Genomic DNA, 19,016 nt, shown 5'->3' on the forward strand with positions numbered 1-19,016 from the left:
ACAAAGAAAGTGGAGTCAAGACCTAAAAGGACACCACCGAAAGCTGAAGCTGGAAAAAGGAATTTTAGCCCCTTCAAAAGGGAAGCTGATAATAAAAAGTATAAGTCTCCTCCTGAAAAAGAAGATACCGTCAAATCTGTTAAGAAAGAAACCACTGCTGTTCGAAAGCTTATGGACTTTACACGTCAGACTGCAGAGGAGAAGAAAGCCCCAAAACCTGAGGGGAATTTGGTTTCTGAGGTTAATGAAGAAGGAACAGAGAGATTGCTATGGGTGGATAAATACAAGCCTGCATCTCTTAAGGCACTTATTGGACAGCAGGGTGAGCAAAGCTGTGCCAATAAACTGCTCCGATGGCTCAGAAACTGGCACAAGAATACCTTGGAAGATGGACAAGGTGACTGGCTCGGTTAACTTTTCTCTGTGTTTGTCCATGCTAATCCCACTGCTTGGTTCCCTCGACCCATAAGGGCCTTTGCGGGAGCAGAGTGACTCTGGAAATCGGGAATGACGCTGCAGTCAGATGGATTTTAGCAGCAGTTGAGCCTGAGGTTTTTTTAGTGAAGTAGTTGTCTACTTACTAACCCCCTCCTACTGCCCCACCCCCAAAAAGAACAGAAAACTGTGTCTCAAAGGTGGGTTTTTTTTTCAAGTGTTAAGTTTCACTTTTACAAAAGAAACCGGAATAACCCAGCAGTGATGTATCTAAAAATGGCATTGAGTTGGGCATATTGATTTCTTTCTCAAGAAGTGAAATGAGGTTATCCAGTCTAACCTGTCTGTACACATGGAAATACAGGGTAGCAGCATGTCTAAAGGGCTGCTGTCGCACCTGGGGATGAGATGAATTGTTGAGGTCCTGGCTCTGACAAGTAGTCCATGTGTCAAGTAGATACAGCTTGTCATCCTACAGGCTTTTTTTCCCTATGTTTAAAATAGTGTTTAAGTTTTACTTCAGCCATAGTGGAGGTTTTATGTGTGGTGTGTTTGGGGTTTGGTGTAATTTGTTTGTGGTGGTGTGTGGGTTTGGTGGTGTTTTGTATATTTATATGATATGCCTGTGAGGAAGTTGCTGAAATGGTTGTATTACATTAATAGCTCTTTTGCTGTTTTTCAGTTTAAAATCACTGCAAGTCATATACTTTAAGCTGCTTTTCCCCAAGTGGTTAGAATACAGATGTGTATGCATCGTTTGATGTTCTTATTGGGCCTTAAATGAGGAAAAATTCCAGTGACATTCGATATCTTTAGAAGCTTGCATTTTGTTTTGTAATTACATACCTATGTAAAGTGTGGAATGTTTTTTTTATAGCAAAGACCAATAAAGCTGGAAGCAAAGATGATGGGACTAGTTTTAAAGCAGCATTACTTTCTGGTCCACCTGGAGTTGGTAAAACTACTACAGCTGCTTTGGTTTGTAAGGTGAGTTCATATTAAGTTGTTCCCAGCACTTTTTGTTATATATTAATTCTGTATCTGGATACAGATCCAGTGTGCAGATGGATATTCCCATAAACAACCAGGGTCTGGTCTCCACCTGTTTAGAACAGGGTTACAGGTGAAAATATGTGGATGTTTAGATGCCTGAGCCAAGAATGTAGCAATGGGTGTCTGTGGTTTTCTTCTGTTACATTGAGGGGAAGCATATCACACTGTTGAAAAATTGGAAATGGTTTTCCAAAATTATAAGCATTCAGCAGTAGTTCTTCAGGTTGGGGAATATTTGCGCTAAATTTAGTGGGAATCAAATTCTGGCAAGCTTTTTGAAAGCCTAAGGTTGTGGTTTTTATCTATCTAAGAGAGATCTCTCCCAGACTTTAAATTGAAATATGACTTTAGGATGAGAGAAGTTCATAGAGTCATAGAATATGCTGAGTAGGAAGAGACCCATCAGGATCATTGAGTCCCACTTGAGTTGACAGTGCTATGTGTCCATTCTAAATCTGAATTTAGAAATTGGCTTGTTCTAAGGTACTGGAGCACTGTGCTCACACCACATTTAGTAGAGAATCAGCCAAGAACTCCACCTTGCGGAAATACCATTAAAGCTGACTTACTAATATAGTAGTGTTGTAACCAATTATAGATTGGTTTTCTTCTTTGACTTGCAGGAACTTTTGTAGAATATGGTATTATCAACTTGGAAGGATTCAGAACTATTGTCATCTGTCACATTGTTGTGCTAGGAAGAAGTGATTACTTAACTTGAGTATTTGAGTTGTATACAGTAACTCCCAGTTCCCTCCCCCCACCTACCCCTTCTCCTTAGAGTTTTGTGTCAACAAGTTGCTGCCACACCCAAAACTAGACCTTCAGAAAAGCTGGATGTACCCTCCTAGGCTCATTTCTTTCTCAGAGCGTGCTTCTGTGGCTTACTCAGAGCTGCCTCAGGTCTCTGCAGAGCATTTCAGTGTGCTCCACAGGAATCACCAACAAAACTGAGTTGTTAAGGCTACAGTACCAAGGCTGTGTGTGCTCCCTGCTGTGGTGTGGCATGCTCCTGGCAGGGGAGTTGGCTGATAGTAGCAGCTGGGTTAAGTTCTGTCAGGGACTGACATGCAGCCCTGTTCTGAAGTGTTAGTGCTACTGGGGGAGCCATGTGTTTCCTATGAGTTAAATTAGTTAAAAGCTGCTCTTTCCTGCAGCTTTCAGAGGGATGTGATATGTCTCTTTGTTATGCAACTGGAAATACCATGGAGCTTAGCCAGCCATGGCTTGTAGCTCTGTTTCTATCTGTGGTGGCAGTTCCGTTAATCTTCCAGAACTAAATCTGTGCCACTGACTTCAATCCTTTCCCACTTGGCTCAAAAAAAAAAAATCTTTTGGGCTTAGCTGTTCTATGTATAGTTATAAATTATATTTCTGGAGTGTGACAGAAAAGGAGAAAGGAATCGAAGCCACAAACCGTACGTGAAACCAATGTTGTAAGAGCTTTCTTCTGCAATTCTGAAATACTGTGTCTGATTTTGATATGTGTGTGCTTTTTGACTGTTCTGTGTTCTCACTTTTTGTGTGGTTTCTGTGTTTGGACTAGGAACTGGGGTACAGCTACGTGGAGCTGAATGCCAGTGACACTCGCAGTAAGAACAGTCTAAAGGAAGTAGTTGCTGAATCGCTTAACAACACCAGCATCAAGGATTTCTGTTCTGGTATGTCTGTTGATTGAAGGAGGATTTTTGATGTATTAGGAGTCCGGTTACAGGAGGGACAGAGCTTCTTTTATTACACAGCAGTGTTAGGAATTTACCTTGCTTGTCACATGGAGGAATCCAGATCTAATGGATGGGTTCATTAAGTAAGCTGTTTTATTTCCTGTTCTATTTAGAATTAAATCCTGCTATTAGTAGAATTAGTTGTTAATCTGCACAAACTACTCAAGAACTCTGCAGTTGCTCCTGTGTTCTGTGGGACTCGTTTCTAGGAAGATGACACGATGTTATAGTCTGGTGTGTGAACACAGATTCATGTGATCAAGTGGCAGAGCATGAGGGTTCACCATCACCTCAGTTGCCTAGGATGGGGTTACCTAATCTATAAAGCATTGGGTAAAACTCGGAGCAAGACTCTTATTTCCATCTCATTTTCTTGTCCATATTCATTTTCAGGCACATCCTCATCAGTTAGCGGGAAACATGTATTGATCATGGATGAAGTGGATGGTATGGCAGGCAATGAAGACAGAGGAGGGATTCAGGTGAAACTGCTATAGTTCCTGGCTAATGCCATTGCTAAGAGTGCACACCATATATAGCACAAAGTATTCAAGCCAGTCTACTGTCCTCAACCCACGGCCCATAAACAGAAACTCTCTAATCTGCTGTGTTTTAGAGGTCTATCTTTGTATAAGAATTGTGCATTGATAGAGGGGAAAAAAGATACTTGTGTAGAAGAAGCCTGGAGTGACAAACTTGGGTGTGTGCACTTTAGAACAGGTAAATTTATCCTAAGGTCTCTCTACGGTGACATCTACCTGCAGTGTGAAGTTTATGCTCTGGCTGAGACAGTTGCTCTTTTCCATGGGAAGTAACACTGAATAACTAATTTGTGGCATAGGCAGCATAATCCTTTGTTCTCCTTAGCAGCTCTGGTTTTAGCTTCTGAAGATTTCCTATGGTCATAGGCAATACTTTGACAGTAAAGAGCATACAGATCTTTAGTTCAGATGCAGACATTTCCATTGCAGGAATATGAAACGACTGCATTTCACCTTCATTAGAGCTGTAAAAGTTTGTTCTGGCAAGCCTAATAATGCCAAAACCTCAGGGCTGAGCTTTTTGCATGGGGAAGAGCTGATCTTTTTACTGCTTCATTGTTTGTGGCAGGGTGCAGTGTGCTCCCTCTGGGCATAAACCAGGTCAAACTGACCTTTGGAGAAATGAATCTAGTTCTGCAAGTGGACAGCTCTGCTCTGGGCTACTGATCCTCATTGCTTCTTGACGAATGGTGCAAACATGATTGCTGGAAGTAGACAGTGGAAGTGGGTATGCACCAGATTTATTGCAGCTGAATAGAACAAGAAGTGAAAAAAGTAGGTGATGGGGCTAGGTTTGCACTGTGTTAGAAATGTGATTACAGTAGGAGGAGTTTTATAGACTTACACCTGTCAAGGATCTGATTTAAGGCAGGGACTAATGATGTTTGGTATGACATCTTAATCATTCTTCTTATCCAGGTTATGTGATGTAATTGTAACGTGTTTAAATTGCAGGAGTTGATTGGTTTGATTCGACACACAAAGATACCCATCATTTGTATGTGCAATGATCGCAACCATCCTAAAATCCGTTCCTTGGTCCACTACTGTTTGGATCTTCGTTTTCAGAGACCTCGTCTAGAACAGATTAAGGTAAGAAGGCTGTGGCTGTAAGGGCTGCACTGAATTACCATCAGTAACTTCTGCCTTCACATGGGAGAATTTTATACAGAATTGGATACACCACTTAATCGATCATCTTAGTGAGTGACTCTGCTTTTCAAAATGGGTTGTCTGAGTTTTTCTTCTCAAAGAATGAAGTATCCCAAAGTCTTTCAGATTTTAGATGTCTATCTTAAAAATATATCCAAGCTGGGTTTTTTTTTAAAGATCATGCACTTTTTTACATCAATGTCAGGCATTGCTTATGTTTATGGAAGAGAATTTGAACTATACGTGCTTTAAAAAAATAGAAAAATATGTAGTGCTCTTTCGTAGATGTGTCAATGTGTTCTGCAGGGGAAAGAATTCATAGGAATTCTGTAGTGACAGTTTCTCAATTGTGTATTACAGGGTGCCATGATGTCTATTGCATTTAAAGAAGGTTTAAAAATTCCCCCACCTGCAATGCAAGAGATAATCCTGGCAGCAAATCAGGACATCAGACAGGTCAGTGCCAGTTCATCATCAGTGACTGTTCAGATAGCATGTTGTGTACATTGACTTCAAAGTAGTATTTGAACAGTATTTTTATGTATAAAGATCAGGCTGCTTCTGCTTGAGTCTTCATTGAAATCCTACTATGCTACCAAATTGTAAATTTTGTTTTCTAGGTTTTACATAATCTTAATATGTGGTGTGCAAAAGATAAATCATTGACTTATGATGAGGCTAAGACAGATGCCAGCAGAGCCAAAAAGGATATCAAATTGGTAAGTGTCAAATACTGTCTTTTATATTTGATATAAGGATATCAAATTGGTGTCAAATACTGGCTTTTACTATCATATTCTGATATAATCACTAGGCTTTATCAGCATCTTCTGAACTAAAGCACTGAACTAAAGCCTAGATTCAGGGAGCTATCACATTTGCCACAAAGAGTTGAAGAGTAGTAAATCTAAGACTGAGTATATATTTTGATGTACTGCTCTATTACGTAAGATGCAATTATGAAGCTTATATTTTTCATCCTGAGTTCTCTGTTTAGGAGATAATTCTCTTAATATTTAAAGTGAAACACAATTCTTAAAACTGGTGAAGTTCTGGGGAGGAAATACTGAATGTGGAACTTGTACTGATGAGTCGAGATATTCCTGGATACTAATTTTGTTGATATTGTGCTGTCTTACTGTTTGTGTTGACCTGCTACCCACTGACTTATTGAAATATCATTTATTTAGGGCCCTTTTGATGTTGTCCGGAAGGTTTTTGCTACTGGAGAGGAAGCTTCTCGTATGTCTCTCATAGACAAATCAGATCTTTTCTTCCATGACTATTCCCTAGCACCTCTTTTTGTGCAGGAGAACTACGTACATGTGAAACCAGCTGCTGCTGGGTGAGTTACTCCATACCCAAAACTAACATAGGCTTTTGTGTCAGGGAGTCAAAGTAGACTAAAATCTACCTGGATATTTTTGCTTTGTAATACAGTCAACTTCATTTTTTTCAGAGGAAATCTGAAAAAGCACTTGGTGCTTTTGAGTAAAGCAGCTGATAGTATATGTGATGGTGATATAGTGGACAAACAGATTCGTAGCAAGCAGAACTGGAATCTTCTTCCAACACAGGTGAGCACGTAACGCTCATTTTATGTGCTTTAAGGGGCATCCAGTGTTAAAGACTGATCTGTGGAAATCGGCGTTTCAGTATAATTTTATGACTTGTATAGTTCATACTTCATGTAGTATTCTCTGTTCCGCTGGTGATTTAAAGAGTTTCCCATGTCCATATTGTTGAGCCCATGCTGCAACATGAAATGAAGTCTTCTGAAACTTTGAAAAGCTTGACTCTGTTATGGAAGCATAGAAGCGCATGGTGTGTGTATCACTCCTGATGAGTTGCTTAGTGATGTAGCTGAGTTAATGTATATTTGCAGTGTTCTTTGGAAATGTCTCCTTCACTCTGTCCGTCTGTTGGACATCACAGCACTTGCTTGTGTGAAGGCAGCTGTTTGACCACACTCTAAACTGAGAAACATGAGAAACCAAACAGGGTTTTTTAAGGTTTTCAAACTCCAGATAATTTCACAGGTGTTTTAGAACATGGTAACAAACAGGGTGGAACAAGAGATGAAGCTGTAACCCAAGAGGGATTGAACAGAAACCAAGAGATAGTTCTCTTAAAACGAGCTGTTTCCACTGTTGAACTTATTGACTACTCTTTCCATGCAGACCAGTAGGGTAGTGTGTTATGGTTTCAGTGAGATTAATTCAGTGTGATTTGAGTTTGGCATGTGTGTTACTTTTTCAGGCTATTTATGCAAGTGTTCTCCCAGGGGAGCTGATGAGAGGTTACATGTCCCAGTTTCCTGTCTTTCCCAGCTGGCTGGGGAAATTTTCATCCACAGGCAAACATGATCGTATCATTCAAGAACTGGCAACGCACATGAGTCTCAGGTAGTACTGACATTCTTCTGCTGGCATTCTGTTTATAGTGATACAGTTTGTTCTCGTGCAGTTCATTACCTACCATTAATTCCTTGCTGTGCTTGGTACAAACAAGTCACACGTTCATATATGCTCTCAATATGCTTGTATATTCTTGGTGACACTTTTCTTAGTGCTTAATCTAAGCAGCAGTCAAACTAAAAACACTTTTGATATAGTCAGCAGTACTTTGTCTTTTTTTTTTCCTCCTCCCTGAAGTTGTTTCTCAGTAAGGGATACGTTTCCACAGACTGATTGTGTTCAAATCCCTTGCATCAGTTACCCCTGCTGCAGGTGTGGCAAAAGGAATGGCACAGTACAACTTGCAGTTTGCTCTTAAGGCCATTGTCCATTTGCTGAGGGCCTCCTTACCTACTTGTTGCTTGGTCTTTAGAAGTCAGTGGTGGTGGCTGTACAGATTTACTTACTCAATACTTTACTTTCAATTTGACAAAGAACCCAGGCATGCAAGAGGACAGTAAATATGGAGTATTTGTCGTATTTGCGCGATGCACTTGTCAAGCCCTTGAAAGACTTAGGAGCAGATGGTGTACAACAAGCTATAGCGTTTATGGACTCTTACTGCTTGATGAAAGAAGATATTGAAAATATCATGGAAATAAGCACGTGGGGAGGCCAACCCAGTTCTTTTTCAAAGCTGGATTCCAAGGTAAAATTCACCAGTGAATTTTTTCCTTTTCTTCCTTATCTTTAAACAAGAAATCCTAGAATAATAGCTGTGGTATGGATGTGCTGCTGGAAGACTGAAGTTGGTGCAGCTGGTTATTAACTGTGACTGACAGTAGTCTTTGTAAACCAGCTGTCAAACATACTACTAAAGGTTTAGGGGTAAGTCCTAAACAATAGTCAGGCTGTTCTTCATTCAGGAGTCTTACACCTTTTGTTCCTGGTGTACAGGATTACTGGGAGTCAGTTGTGTCTGGGGTATAAAGTGGAACACAGAAGGACAGGGAAAGCCGGTACCTTTCTACCAGCAAGTTCCTGGCTGTGAGCTGCAAGAGCTGCACAGCCTTCAGGCAGAGCCCTATCTTTCTTACCATCACACAAAGGGAGGAGGGGCACACAGCTGCCTGTGTTACACTGTGGGCACTGGATTAAGAGGCTGCCTTGCAGGTTCCATCTTTCACAGTCCAGTTAAACAGAACTGCCAGACCTGGGGTGCTTTGTGTGCTGTTCCTCCAGTGTCCAGCTAGTCCACTGCAGTGGTTGGGACCTTCACCTGGTACAAGGTGAGCTTAAGCTCAAGTCCCTGTTACAAACTAGGCAGGCATGAGACCTCAACCATGATCTCCTTCATCCCAGATCAGATGCTCAGGGAAAGAGGAGAATGTACTAGTAACTAACCCTACACTACTTTGAGGTGTTTACCCCCAGTCTGAATATGCTGCGTAGTCTGGCAGGCGTTCAGTGCTGCTGAAGGTGGCTCTGGTGCGACTTGGATTAGGTGGCAGCAGAACAACAGTGCTGCAATTACACTGTAGGCCTAAGCAAGAAGCATCTGAAGATGCATACTCTATCTGATATATGCTCTTAGATGCTTTCTGTGTCCTTTTGAGACAGTGTCCTTTTCTACGTATCTTTGGTCACGTCTTTCCAAGTGAAAGGTTATGTGGAATCTCTAGCTAAGAGCTGGTTAGCTAACAATCTACAGTTCCTAAGCTGATGCTCAGTTTCCTTCCTTCCAACCTGACAGGTCAAAGCAGCTTTCACACGTGCCTACAACAAAGAGGCACATCTGACTCCATATTCACTTAGCTCTTTCAAGGCATCTAAAAGGCAGTCGGGATCTGCAGGAACATTGGAACTGAGTGAAGACTTGAATGTGGAAGAGACCCAGTCTGATGAGGATGAGCAAGATACTGTTGAAAGTGATGCAATGATTAAGGTAATTTAGTTTCCTCAGTATTAAACCACCACACTGGCTTTTTTATTTGTTTTTAGTTACCTTTCTGGGAGTTGTAACACTATCTAAACGAATTAAGAAAAAAATGTAATAGATATATCATCTCTCAACTTCTAAATTTTTAACTGGTGGTAGTGTGAAATAGTCTGTTATTTCCATCCATTGTTTTCTGCTTGAATGTTAGACCAAAGTGAGACATCACCGTAAACTCATGATTGCTGCATTCGATTCCAAAACTTAGTAATATTTTAGGTGTTGTTGGGGATGGTGCCATTGGCAAGGAGCAGCCCCAGGCCTTTGTGTGTGGTTATCAGAGATGACAATCCTAGTAATACCCTTTGTATCTATCACCAAATGGGAAACTGTGGTTAGCCCTTAGGGCAGAGTCTGTGCTCTCCATGGCATTTAAAAACCTCACACCTGAAAGGGGACAGAAAGAGGAGACTTTCTTTAGCACTGATTGCCTTTTTTTAAACTTATGGTATTGTCAGGTTGCAGCTGGATTTTAAATTGTTTGTTTGTATATTCTGTTTGTAGCAAAAAAAGGTGAAGTCTTCCAGGCTGCCAAAAAGAGAGAAAAACGAAGAAACAACAAAAAAAGAAGGGAAAAGAAAAGAGAAAACGAGACATTTGGAGTAAAATCTTACTTTGGATACAGCTTTGCTTACCTAATTTCTGGCAGGAACATGAAACAGATCCAGTGCTGCAGCTGGGAAAGTAGAACCAGGGCATTGAAAATGCTCCTCTTATAGAGGTGCTGTAGCTCCTGTACTCTCATATGATGCCCTGCTGTACTTACTCTTAACGTGGTAATTGTTACAAACTATAAATATCCTTGTGCAACAAACACCAGGTGCGTGAACGTGCTGAAAACGTGATGCTTAGTTACCTGGCATTTATGCTGAGTCTTCCTAGGACTTCGCTACTTTTTTTTTTTTTTTTTAATAAATCCCCTGGCATTATGTGGTGAAGTCTTGTAAATAGTATACGATGCAAAAAACTCCAAACATAAATTGCCTATTTGTACATTACAGAAATTACGCAGTATATAAAATTACAATAAAATGTTTCACAGGACTCTTTTAAAGCTTTGGTTAAGTTCGTGGAGTGTTCTGTCTCCCTTTTTCCAAGGTTTTGTCTTTCCTTCTGGTATAGGATGTGGTGTTCCTCTTTTCCTAAAACTACCCTTTTGTTCAGTTAGAGACACAGAAATTAGTGAGGGATTTAGTCCCAAAACCTGAGTGGTATCTTTAATCAAAACCAGAAAGGAATATTTAAAGAGTAAGAAATGTTTAATAAAAAGTACTCATAACAATTCATAAGTAATACTGAAAAAGAGAATAGTAGGGAGTTTGTTATGTGAGCAGCAAAAAGGAAAAACTGAGATTGCCCCATGGCTTGTCTTTGGTGTAGATAAAATGCAAATTCTGCTTGGTAGGAATTATCGGTTTTATTACTACAATAAAACAAAGTACAAAATTTATAAAAAGCTAAATATTTACAGATATCACAAAATAGAAGTGGCATGGTTGTTATTACACCATTGTGGGAAAAACTTGTGATAGAGCTTTTCTTGCTGTTTGCCAGCCAACACAAGCAGTTCTAAAAATAAACAGAGGTTGTTAGTCATATCTTGAGATACAGACATCGTGATGGCAGACTTCTTTTCTCAGATCAGGGAAAAACCCAAACCAACTAAAAGCTCCCAAAAAGAAGTTTATTGTGGTATATATAACTTTGCACAAGTGCGTTACTCTGAACTATTGCTGAGTTTTTATGTAAAGTGGTTGCAGTAGTAAATCTGCCTTCAAATGTCAAAATTAACAAGGAACTTCGTTAACTCATTTTCAGTTAACCATTTCTTTAAGAAAACCAAAGTCTTGGGTCTGTGTGGTATAGACAGAGCAGTGCTCTCATTCTCTGAAATATGAGTATTTCAAGCCAATACTTGTTGCTGTTATCCTGGGATATATTCTGTTAAATATACAAGATCAGATCATGTAACCTGCATTTTAGATCTGCTCCTTCCAGTTAGCACCTCTCTCTCTCTCCCCCTGCACTTTAAACCCTTGTTGGAGGATCTGTAGGAGGCTGGATAATGTTGAGATCTTCAAACTGTTCTCTGTGCTGCTAAAGCACAGCTGGTGTTCCAAACCAGAACATCTTGCAGATGTTAATGTGCTCATAGAAGTAAATGGAGTTAAAGCCCAAATTAACGACCAGGTCAGTTGCAGTAGCAAAGCCTACTGGTGTTTACATGCCTGAGGCAAATATGGGAAATAGAGCTGGGCCTCAGTTATCTGGGGCTGTAAGTTAAGATTCTTGAACACAATTCCTTGCTGGGAGAAACTCCCAGTGTCCTCTAGAATGAGCCCTGTTCAGTAAAAACTATAGACTAGCACATACCTGAATTTATTGGTCCCCTTCTTCTGGTTTGAGGTACGCTGTGCAATCATTTATTTTCTTAAGATCAACAATGTTAATCCTTTCAGAACACATGGGACACACGTTTTCAGTCTGTAACATGCTGTTTTAAAGGAAGGGGTGACTGGTCAATTCCTTTTTGAAAGGAAGCTGGGCCCAAGGCAGAAAGCCTAGAGCAGAGTTCTGATCTGTGCTATGTAACGTGCAGGACAGAGCAACAGCTGCTTCTATCTACATGGAGCAAAGGTTGGTTTGGTTTTTAACACCACACCAGGAAGGCTAGTTGCAGTGAGTGAGCAGAATTTGGCAATTAAAACATATACAAAAGAGCTTGGGCTAAAACATGAAGTTTCAGCAGCTTCACAGTTCCTGACACTGGAATGGAGCTATCCAATCCCATTCTCACACATGATTATTACCCAATTCTGTGTGTATTTTGTTTGTTTTGGTGACTGCTGCTGTGCCTGTTTCCTGCCCTGCCCCCATATCAGGCCTTCTTCCTGGAAGGAGCTGAGAACTTACACAAGCTCCCCCTCCATCTTCACTACTGAATGCAGCCCTGTTGGAGCCCTGTGTCACGGGCCCAATTCTTTATTGTAGCTTTAGGTCCACTTTGAAGCAATGTCCTGTGAGTATGGCAGGTGCAACTACCGAGTAAGGGGGATTCCTCTTACCCAGCTGTTACATGTTTTTAGTACCAAATGAAACCATTTGCTGCTAAAATATGAACAAACACTGGAATTCTGCAATAGAAAAAAACCCCAAACTTACTTTTTGAATTCTGAATAGAGGGCAGGAAAGTCACAGTGTGGGCAAACTGTCCAGTCATCACGTACCATGTGTCGACCCTGCACACAAAAACCACAAGTAATTAAGGGTCAGTTCTGCCCTGGTACAGTGGGCATCTACTTTTGTACCTGTTATTGTGAAAAAATCTCAGCAGCTGAGTTCTAAGATCTTGAATTAAAAACCCCAAACCGTAATAGTGTTATCTGTAGTCTGATTACTGTGTAAATTCTGTAACTAGAAAAGGAGCTCTCAAAGAGATGCAGTGTTTTCACTATCATTTTTCTTCCTCTTAAAAAAAAAAATCTAACAGTGTATTGAAATTCAACTTTTAAAATAGTTTTAGTTTGGTAATTCTAGAATGCTATCTGTACATCTCTATCCAGAGCTGTACCTAAATCCACTGGGATTATTGGTGTTGTGTATGACATACCAAAAAATGTCCCCAAAGCCGCAGCACATGAGCCCATTCAACACTGTCAAGTTTGTGAGCATAGTGCCTGCCTGGTATTTGCCTCTTTACATAGAAATGTTTTTCTCTTATTTGGTACAGTTTACTAATTTGCTTTTGATAGAAAGAATTTGTATCTACCTTTTCAATACTATAAAAACACAGCAGCAACTTGAACTACATCGAGATTTGTGCTGTAATACGATTTGCAACAGCAGACTGCTTGGTACTGACTCTCATTAGATATTTGAAAATGCCACATTCTTAATGATGTTACAAATACCTGTGATGCAAATGAAATATAGCCAAGATGCACATACATTAACATGCACATTATGTTTAGATCATAAAGTAATATTTAAAATCCTTTGTTTTTTCCTTAAGATAATACTGCTAAAGTATACCCGTCATCTTATTCTCCTAAACCAAGAGTAAAAAAAGCCAAACATCACATAATTGATATAAATTTTTTTGTAAGACTTAATTCTTTAGTTTTAATAAAGAATGTTAACTCTAACATTTGATTCCTGTTCAAATAAGTTCTCTTTTGTTCCTGTAATTCTAGTATGACAATTCACTTGAACTTAATAAAAATAAAGTGTTATCCAGTAGCAATACAGTAACTTTGCCTGGGAATGTATCCCTCCCTACCTTTTCAGTACACTCCAAAGTATCCTGAAACAAACTTCTTATTTATCAGAAATTTAAGAACTGCTGAGGTCACTGGCTGAACCATTACTTAACCTTAGACATCCTTAAAAATTCTGTTACATTCCGGCTGTTACATTCTGGGCGTTTCCCAAAACAGACTTTAGAAGTTTTATTGGGCTTTTTGGGGTTTTTTTTGTGGTTTGTTGTGTTGTTTGGTTTGGGTTTTTTTAATGATTTTTTTTTTTTTCATTTGAAGTCTTGGCAGCCTGGAATTTAGGGGAGGAGAGCTGTGCCCTCCACAAGCTCCTGTACATGGAAAAGGAAAGGGGTACTTCTGTCAGCTGTTAGAGCCTCTGAGCAGAGGGCTGAACTGGGAAGGTGCCTGCAGCACAGTCCTGTCTGTTCTCCCAAGTGCACCAACTGCATGTGTGCTGGGGATTCCTGGTACTCCACCTGCCTTCTCAAGAAGCTGAAGTGTTCCAAAATGACTTCCTGATTTTACTGTCACCCTTAAGTTCCTGCTACTTGTAGGTGGCAACTCAGGACACTCTATGACAAAGTGTCAAAGACAACAAGAACGTTTTTTAATTATTTAGTAACATTAGAAAAAGGCACAAACCATAAAAACACCTAGCTTGGATCTACTAGCAAACCAAAGATATTCAGATAAACTTATTTGTAGAAGGGAAGACAGGCTTTGCCTTCGTTGTCACAGTGCAGAAAGCACGGCAGACACTCACGGTTGCAATGCAGTACGGGAGGTTGTTTTTACAGCTAGGACACAAAAGTTCGCACTCCGGGAGCTGGAACGCACAGTAGGGACAGGCTGTTGTTGGCTCTTCTGTCTCAGTTGTGTCTCGGTGTCTAAAAGATACAAGTGTGAATAAAACCCTTAAGCTGTTTGAACTTGAACAAAGCTGCTTTACAATGCCACTGATATTTAGCAAGTGCTTTTCCTTTGAGTTAGTTGCAAGCTTCCAGCTGCTATTTTATATTCTATCTGCTCATTCCTTTTAACTATCACCCAAGTTTCATCACAATGATGTAAAGTTGGAAATAGGTCATTTTCCATTTAATTAGAAACAATTATCACCTTTTAAAAGCTGTAACAGATCCTAAAACTTTGAAAACTTTCAAAAATCGAGGTCTATACATATGGTTTCTCTATTTCAAGAGTTTTTCTGTGGCAGGACCACAAAGAACTGGAGTAACCAGAAAAAACTCTGGCTTTGTGGTGGGACTATACAGCTTGTAATTGCCTTTGTCCAAGCATCTGTCAAAGTGATGGGCCTGCTCCAGACATCATGGCACCTGTGTTAAGGGGGAAGGGGCAGGAGAGAGAACTATTTTCAGATTTCTTAGGTGACCTTAATGTCTCTTCCAACTACGAGGCAAACTACGAGGCACCACTTTACACCAGCTAGGGACCAGTCTTGACACAATGGAACTTCTTGTCATACGAGTCACCTGTTGCTACAAATTTACTTGGCTTCAAGCAGAGACATTGGATAAGTCCATGGAGAGCTTTAGAGACTTAATGAATAAATACCTAAACCACCCATACGAGCTCAGCAAGTCCCTGAGTCTCAGAATGGTTAGAGGCTAGTAGAATAAATGAGAAAAGCATCACATATGCTTGTCCTGCTCTTATACAATTACCTATGCTTCCTCTTCTGGCAGAAAAATTGGCTAGCATCTATCAAAACTTCAGATAAGGAAGAAAATGTCAAGAATTCATATACTTTATTTGCCCTCCCATTCTTTTTTATCTTAGCCATTTAGTCAGTAGTCTAAATCACAACACACATAATGCTGCTCCTAGTAGCTAATCATTTGGCTGTACCTTCTCAACTAGAGACTAACTAAACCTGTAAGGCTGCACTGGCATCTCTATGGACAAGACAGAAGAAGTTACTGCTCGTGAGGAAGCATTTTACATTCACGCTGCATTTCAGGTTTATCACATCCAAGGGAATAGAAGATACTTTAATTTTCACAGAAGGGTGGGAAATGGTTCTTAGCCTTCCAAATTTGAGACAGCAAAATAATATGAAGTGAGGATAAAGGCTTTATGAGCAAAAAGAGCATTATAAATAAAGCCTTGGTATTGTGTTGTGTACATTTGATTAACACCACTCACCTGACCATTGTTTCAATTTTTTTTTTGTATTTAGGATCTATTTTATTCCTATACTCGGGTCTCATCAACATGGCAGCAAAACTGAAGGCTGAGTTTTTCAATCCTGCTCTGTGACACTCAATTACAGCTGAAGTCAAAATTGGCACAATGTCTGTAATAGAATGGAAAAATGATGTCAAATATTTGTTTACCAATATTAATGTTGAAAACCTTTGAGCTAATATGGCTAAAAAGGTACTGATGAAAAAATACAGTATTTTTCTTCTTCCTTGTGGTAACAGTTGCAGAATTTGGGGCATTCCTGTAACCATATTCAAGAAAACCACAGTTTCACCTCTCACTGCCCTGCACTCCTGAAGCTCACCATGGCAGCAGGAATGTTCAGATTATAACCATTTCTCCCAAATCTGGTCTGCCCTGTTTAAAGCCTACATTTTAGTCTACATTTTTCATGTACCCAAGAAGTACTCTCAAAAGAAGATCAATTAAATTTCTTTCATGAAGTCCCAGAACCAATCAGTTCATTACACACCATCCTGAGACTTTATGTTTGGTTCAGGCAGCTCAGTAGTGCAGTTACAGTGGGCGAGGACAGATTAACCTGCTGCTGACGATCCCATCCTGGAGGCTGTATATCAAAGAGCTCTCCTGTGGGCAGTGGCAGAGCACACTGTGTAGTTATACTCTGCTGTGTGCCAACAGCATCACGGGAGGAGAATGAGCCTTGTAACACAATGCTGATGAATGAACTGCCCCCTGGAGCACAGCATGCTCCCCTACGCTGTCAGCACTTACGTGATGGGAACTTGCTGATGTTGTTGGCGACACGTATAAGCATACGTGCTCCCTTCATGTGATCACCACGTTTCACGTGAATCTGGAACATAACAAACATACCAAATTTACTGCAGCCATTAGAGAGTAATTCCTGCAGCCTGGTCTTGGCATTCATCCTGCTGGGAGCTGTGCATCCACAGCTCTTCCATGAAACTGAGCAGAGCTGCACTAGAGACTCCACAGTGGCTCTTTCCCAGAACAGCCTTTCTGGCCTTCAGCCTGCTATTTGCAGGCTCTTGCCCCACTGCTGGTAGAGAGGGAGGCCAGAAGCTGGCTGCAGGCTGAATGGATATCTTGATGGGCATCCATGGGTTAACTACTAGAAATCATTTGAGCCCCCTGCTTAATTTAATTTACAAAAAAGCAGTGATCTACTTACGGATAATAACAACAGTAATAGCAAACAGTTGTACTTGTAGCATAGTATTTTAAATTATGCATGCAAAAGAAATACAGGAAGCCATGTGTAATTTTGAATTATTCAGTGTTTAAAAAAAAAAAGCTAATCAAAGAGGCAGAAACAACCACGGATTATCCTCCTGAAGCTTGCAGTTAGCATGGACTTGGATTCTGTGATACAATCTATATGACAACATGTATATGGATGCTCTATATGGATACAGAGCATCCACATGTACAGTTCAATAAATCACAGACTGTGCAACTTATGCATAAATTCAATTTCTCAATTCTTTACCTTTACTAAAATATAGCTGTGTAGAATCATAAGGTTTGTGGCCATCTCAGAAGAAATTTTAATCTTCTGGGTTTTTAACTCTGAATACATACTGAAGAGAACATCACGTGCATTTCGGTAGTTTCCTTAAGAAAAAAACAACAATGAACAGTAAATTTAATATTTCATAACAATTTATTTACTTCTGGCATAAAGGGAAGCTGAACAGGAAGTTATGTTGATTCTTAGAGTAAAACCGTTGCATGGCAATTTCTTTGGAAAGCCACAGGCAGCTGCTTTTCACAGTATCCTAAACAATATCAGCCAGGGAGTTAGGTAAAAAAAAAAATACACTTGAAGTAATCTAAACAGTAGCAAAATACATATGTAGATGACAGTTGAATATAATGAACTTTAAAAGTGGAAGATGCTGTCTCCAGTACATTGTTTCCACATTAAAGGGGAGAAAAAGTATTTTTAGAACAGTTACAGGTGTTATTTTTGTTCTTCAATGACAGATATTCAAAAGCTATTGCTTAAATGTTAGTTTAACATACTTTTACATGACCATTTGCTTTGGCAACTCCCTGCCTCTGCGACCAAACAAACCCCAAACCTGTTGAGAGATGATTAAAGTTTGAATTCCCTAGGTTATACTGCTGCAAGGTTATTGTCAAAGATTGTTCAGAAACCACAGGATTCCATTAAATGATCGACATAGCTGAAAACAACTAGTGTTTAGTATGGTTAGACTATCCTTAGTTGTTTGTTCTTGTTTTGTTTTGGGGGTTGGTTGGTTGGTCAGTTATTTTGGGATTTTTTTCATTATTAGAGTCTGAGGAAGACATACTCTTTGCAGCTGGAAGCATTTAAAGGAAATTTCAGATTCAGTTATTTCAGCAAACTTTTTCCTTGTCTCTCTATATTTCTTTATCACCAAATGTTTTTACTCTATAGAGCAATTTGAATCAAATAGAACAGTTGAATCAAATTGTGGAATTTGTGTGAGGCAGCTAAATAGCACTCCAGAATTAGTTGCTGGAAAACAACATTATTTTTTCATGCTGTGTTACTTGCTCTCAGAATAATATGATGAGTCCTACAATCATGTGATTTCACAGATTTCACAGAAGATTCTGAGTTGGAAGGGACCCACAAGGATCAAGTCCAACTCTTAAGTTGGATCCCAAATGGGGATCAAACCCACAACCTTGGTGTTATTAGCACCATGCTCTAACCAACTGAGCTAATCCCATAAAAACAAGGAAAATTGCACATGAAATGGCATACCCAGACTAAAATACCAAACAATATGACTTAAATATTATTGTTACATGGAGTTTTAAGGAAAGAACAAACTATATTTGGTGCTAAGTTCAGAATCAAACTCACTGAAATCTGATGAAGAGGGGGATGATCTAAAACTGTGCCTCACCAGAAGAAACAGTTACTGCAAGATTGGTGATTTTAATGAGACAAATATTGTGCTTCTTATTACACAGTTGCAGAACACATCTGTACTATTAGGGAATAAGAAATACACTGTGGGATATTGCCTTTTAGATACAAGTTTTCAGATTCAGAGAAGCTAGTAAATATTTAAACCTTTGAGCAGTTTCATTTCCTGCTTCTGTAATTAGCACAAATGCATTATTCACTACTATGATGGATTGGGAGATTTGCTTGCCAAGGATTTCAGAGAGGTTTTTCCACTGCTTAGCCCAATGCTGAGGAGCAGCCCATAAATGTTAATTTGCCTGGGCTGTTCCCAAGGCTGCTATTTTGC

At 39.7% G+C, this 19,016-nt stretch overlaps 2 protein-coding genes across 4 annotated transcripts in view; one reads left to right on the forward strand and one right to left on the reverse strand.

Annotated features, from left to right (window-relative positions):
* RFC1 (replication factor C subunit 1) overlaps positions 1 to 10,352 on the forward strand; it is a 33,575-nt gene extending 23,223 nt beyond the window's left edge. For both annotated transcript variants that reach the window (XM_027746789.2, XM_039384990.1), the window contains exons 13-25: positions 1 to 397; positions 1,313 to 1,422; positions 3,035 to 3,149; positions 3,606 to 3,694; positions 4,709 to 4,846; positions 5,267 to 5,362; positions 5,527 to 5,625; positions 6,097 to 6,251; positions 6,366 to 6,483; positions 7,166 to 7,311; positions 7,798 to 8,011; positions 9,056 to 9,247; positions 9,803 to 10,352. In XM_027746789.2, the coding sequence (XP_027602590.2) occupies positions 1 to 397; positions 1,313 to 1,422; positions 3,035 to 3,149; positions 3,606 to 3,694; positions 4,709 to 4,846; positions 5,267 to 5,362; positions 5,527 to 5,625; positions 6,097 to 6,251; positions 6,366 to 6,483; positions 7,166 to 7,311; positions 7,798 to 8,011; positions 9,056 to 9,247; positions 9,803 to 9,904 (1,971 nt within the window). In that variant the 3' untranslated portion in view covers positions 9,905 to 10,352. The remainder of the gene's footprint in view (positions 398 to 1,312; positions 1,423 to 3,034; positions 3,150 to 3,605; positions 3,695 to 4,708; positions 4,847 to 5,266; positions 5,363 to 5,526; positions 5,626 to 6,096; positions 6,252 to 6,365; positions 6,484 to 7,165; positions 7,312 to 7,797; positions 8,012 to 9,055; positions 9,248 to 9,802) is intronic.
* Positions 10,353 to 10,696: 344 nt separating this feature from the next.
* Positions 10,697 to 19,016, reverse strand: part of WDR19 (WD repeat domain 19) — a 42,739-nt gene continuing 34,419 nt past the window's right edge. The window contains exons 31-37 of one of the 2 annotated variants that reach the window (XM_027746788.2): positions 17,252 to 17,376; positions 16,513 to 16,594; positions 15,718 to 15,868; positions 14,318 to 14,441; positions 12,461 to 12,537; positions 11,672 to 11,792; positions 10,697 to 10,867 (exon numbers count right to left, since the gene is read on the reverse strand). In XM_027746788.2, coding sequence (XP_027602589.1) covers positions 11,678 to 11,792; positions 12,461 to 12,537; positions 14,318 to 14,441; positions 15,718 to 15,868; positions 16,513 to 16,594; positions 17,252 to 17,376 — 674 coding nt within the window. In that variant the 3' untranslated portion in view covers positions 10,697 to 10,867; positions 11,672 to 11,677. Of the gene's footprint in view, positions 11,793 to 12,460; positions 12,538 to 14,317; positions 14,442 to 15,717; positions 15,869 to 16,512; positions 16,595 to 17,251; positions 17,377 to 19,016 lie in introns of both variants that reach the window. The other variant, XM_039384989.1, reaches the window with a different exon arrangement.

Source organism: Pipra filicauda, unplaced genomic scaffold (assembly GCF_003945595.2).
Source record: "Pipra filicauda isolate LSUMZ 115617 unplaced genomic scaffold, ASM394559v2 scaffold38_size3968069_pilon, whole genome shotgun sequence".
In the NCBI taxonomy this organism is placed as follows: Eukaryota; Metazoa; Chordata; class Aves; order Passeriformes; family Pipridae; genus Pipra; species Pipra filicauda.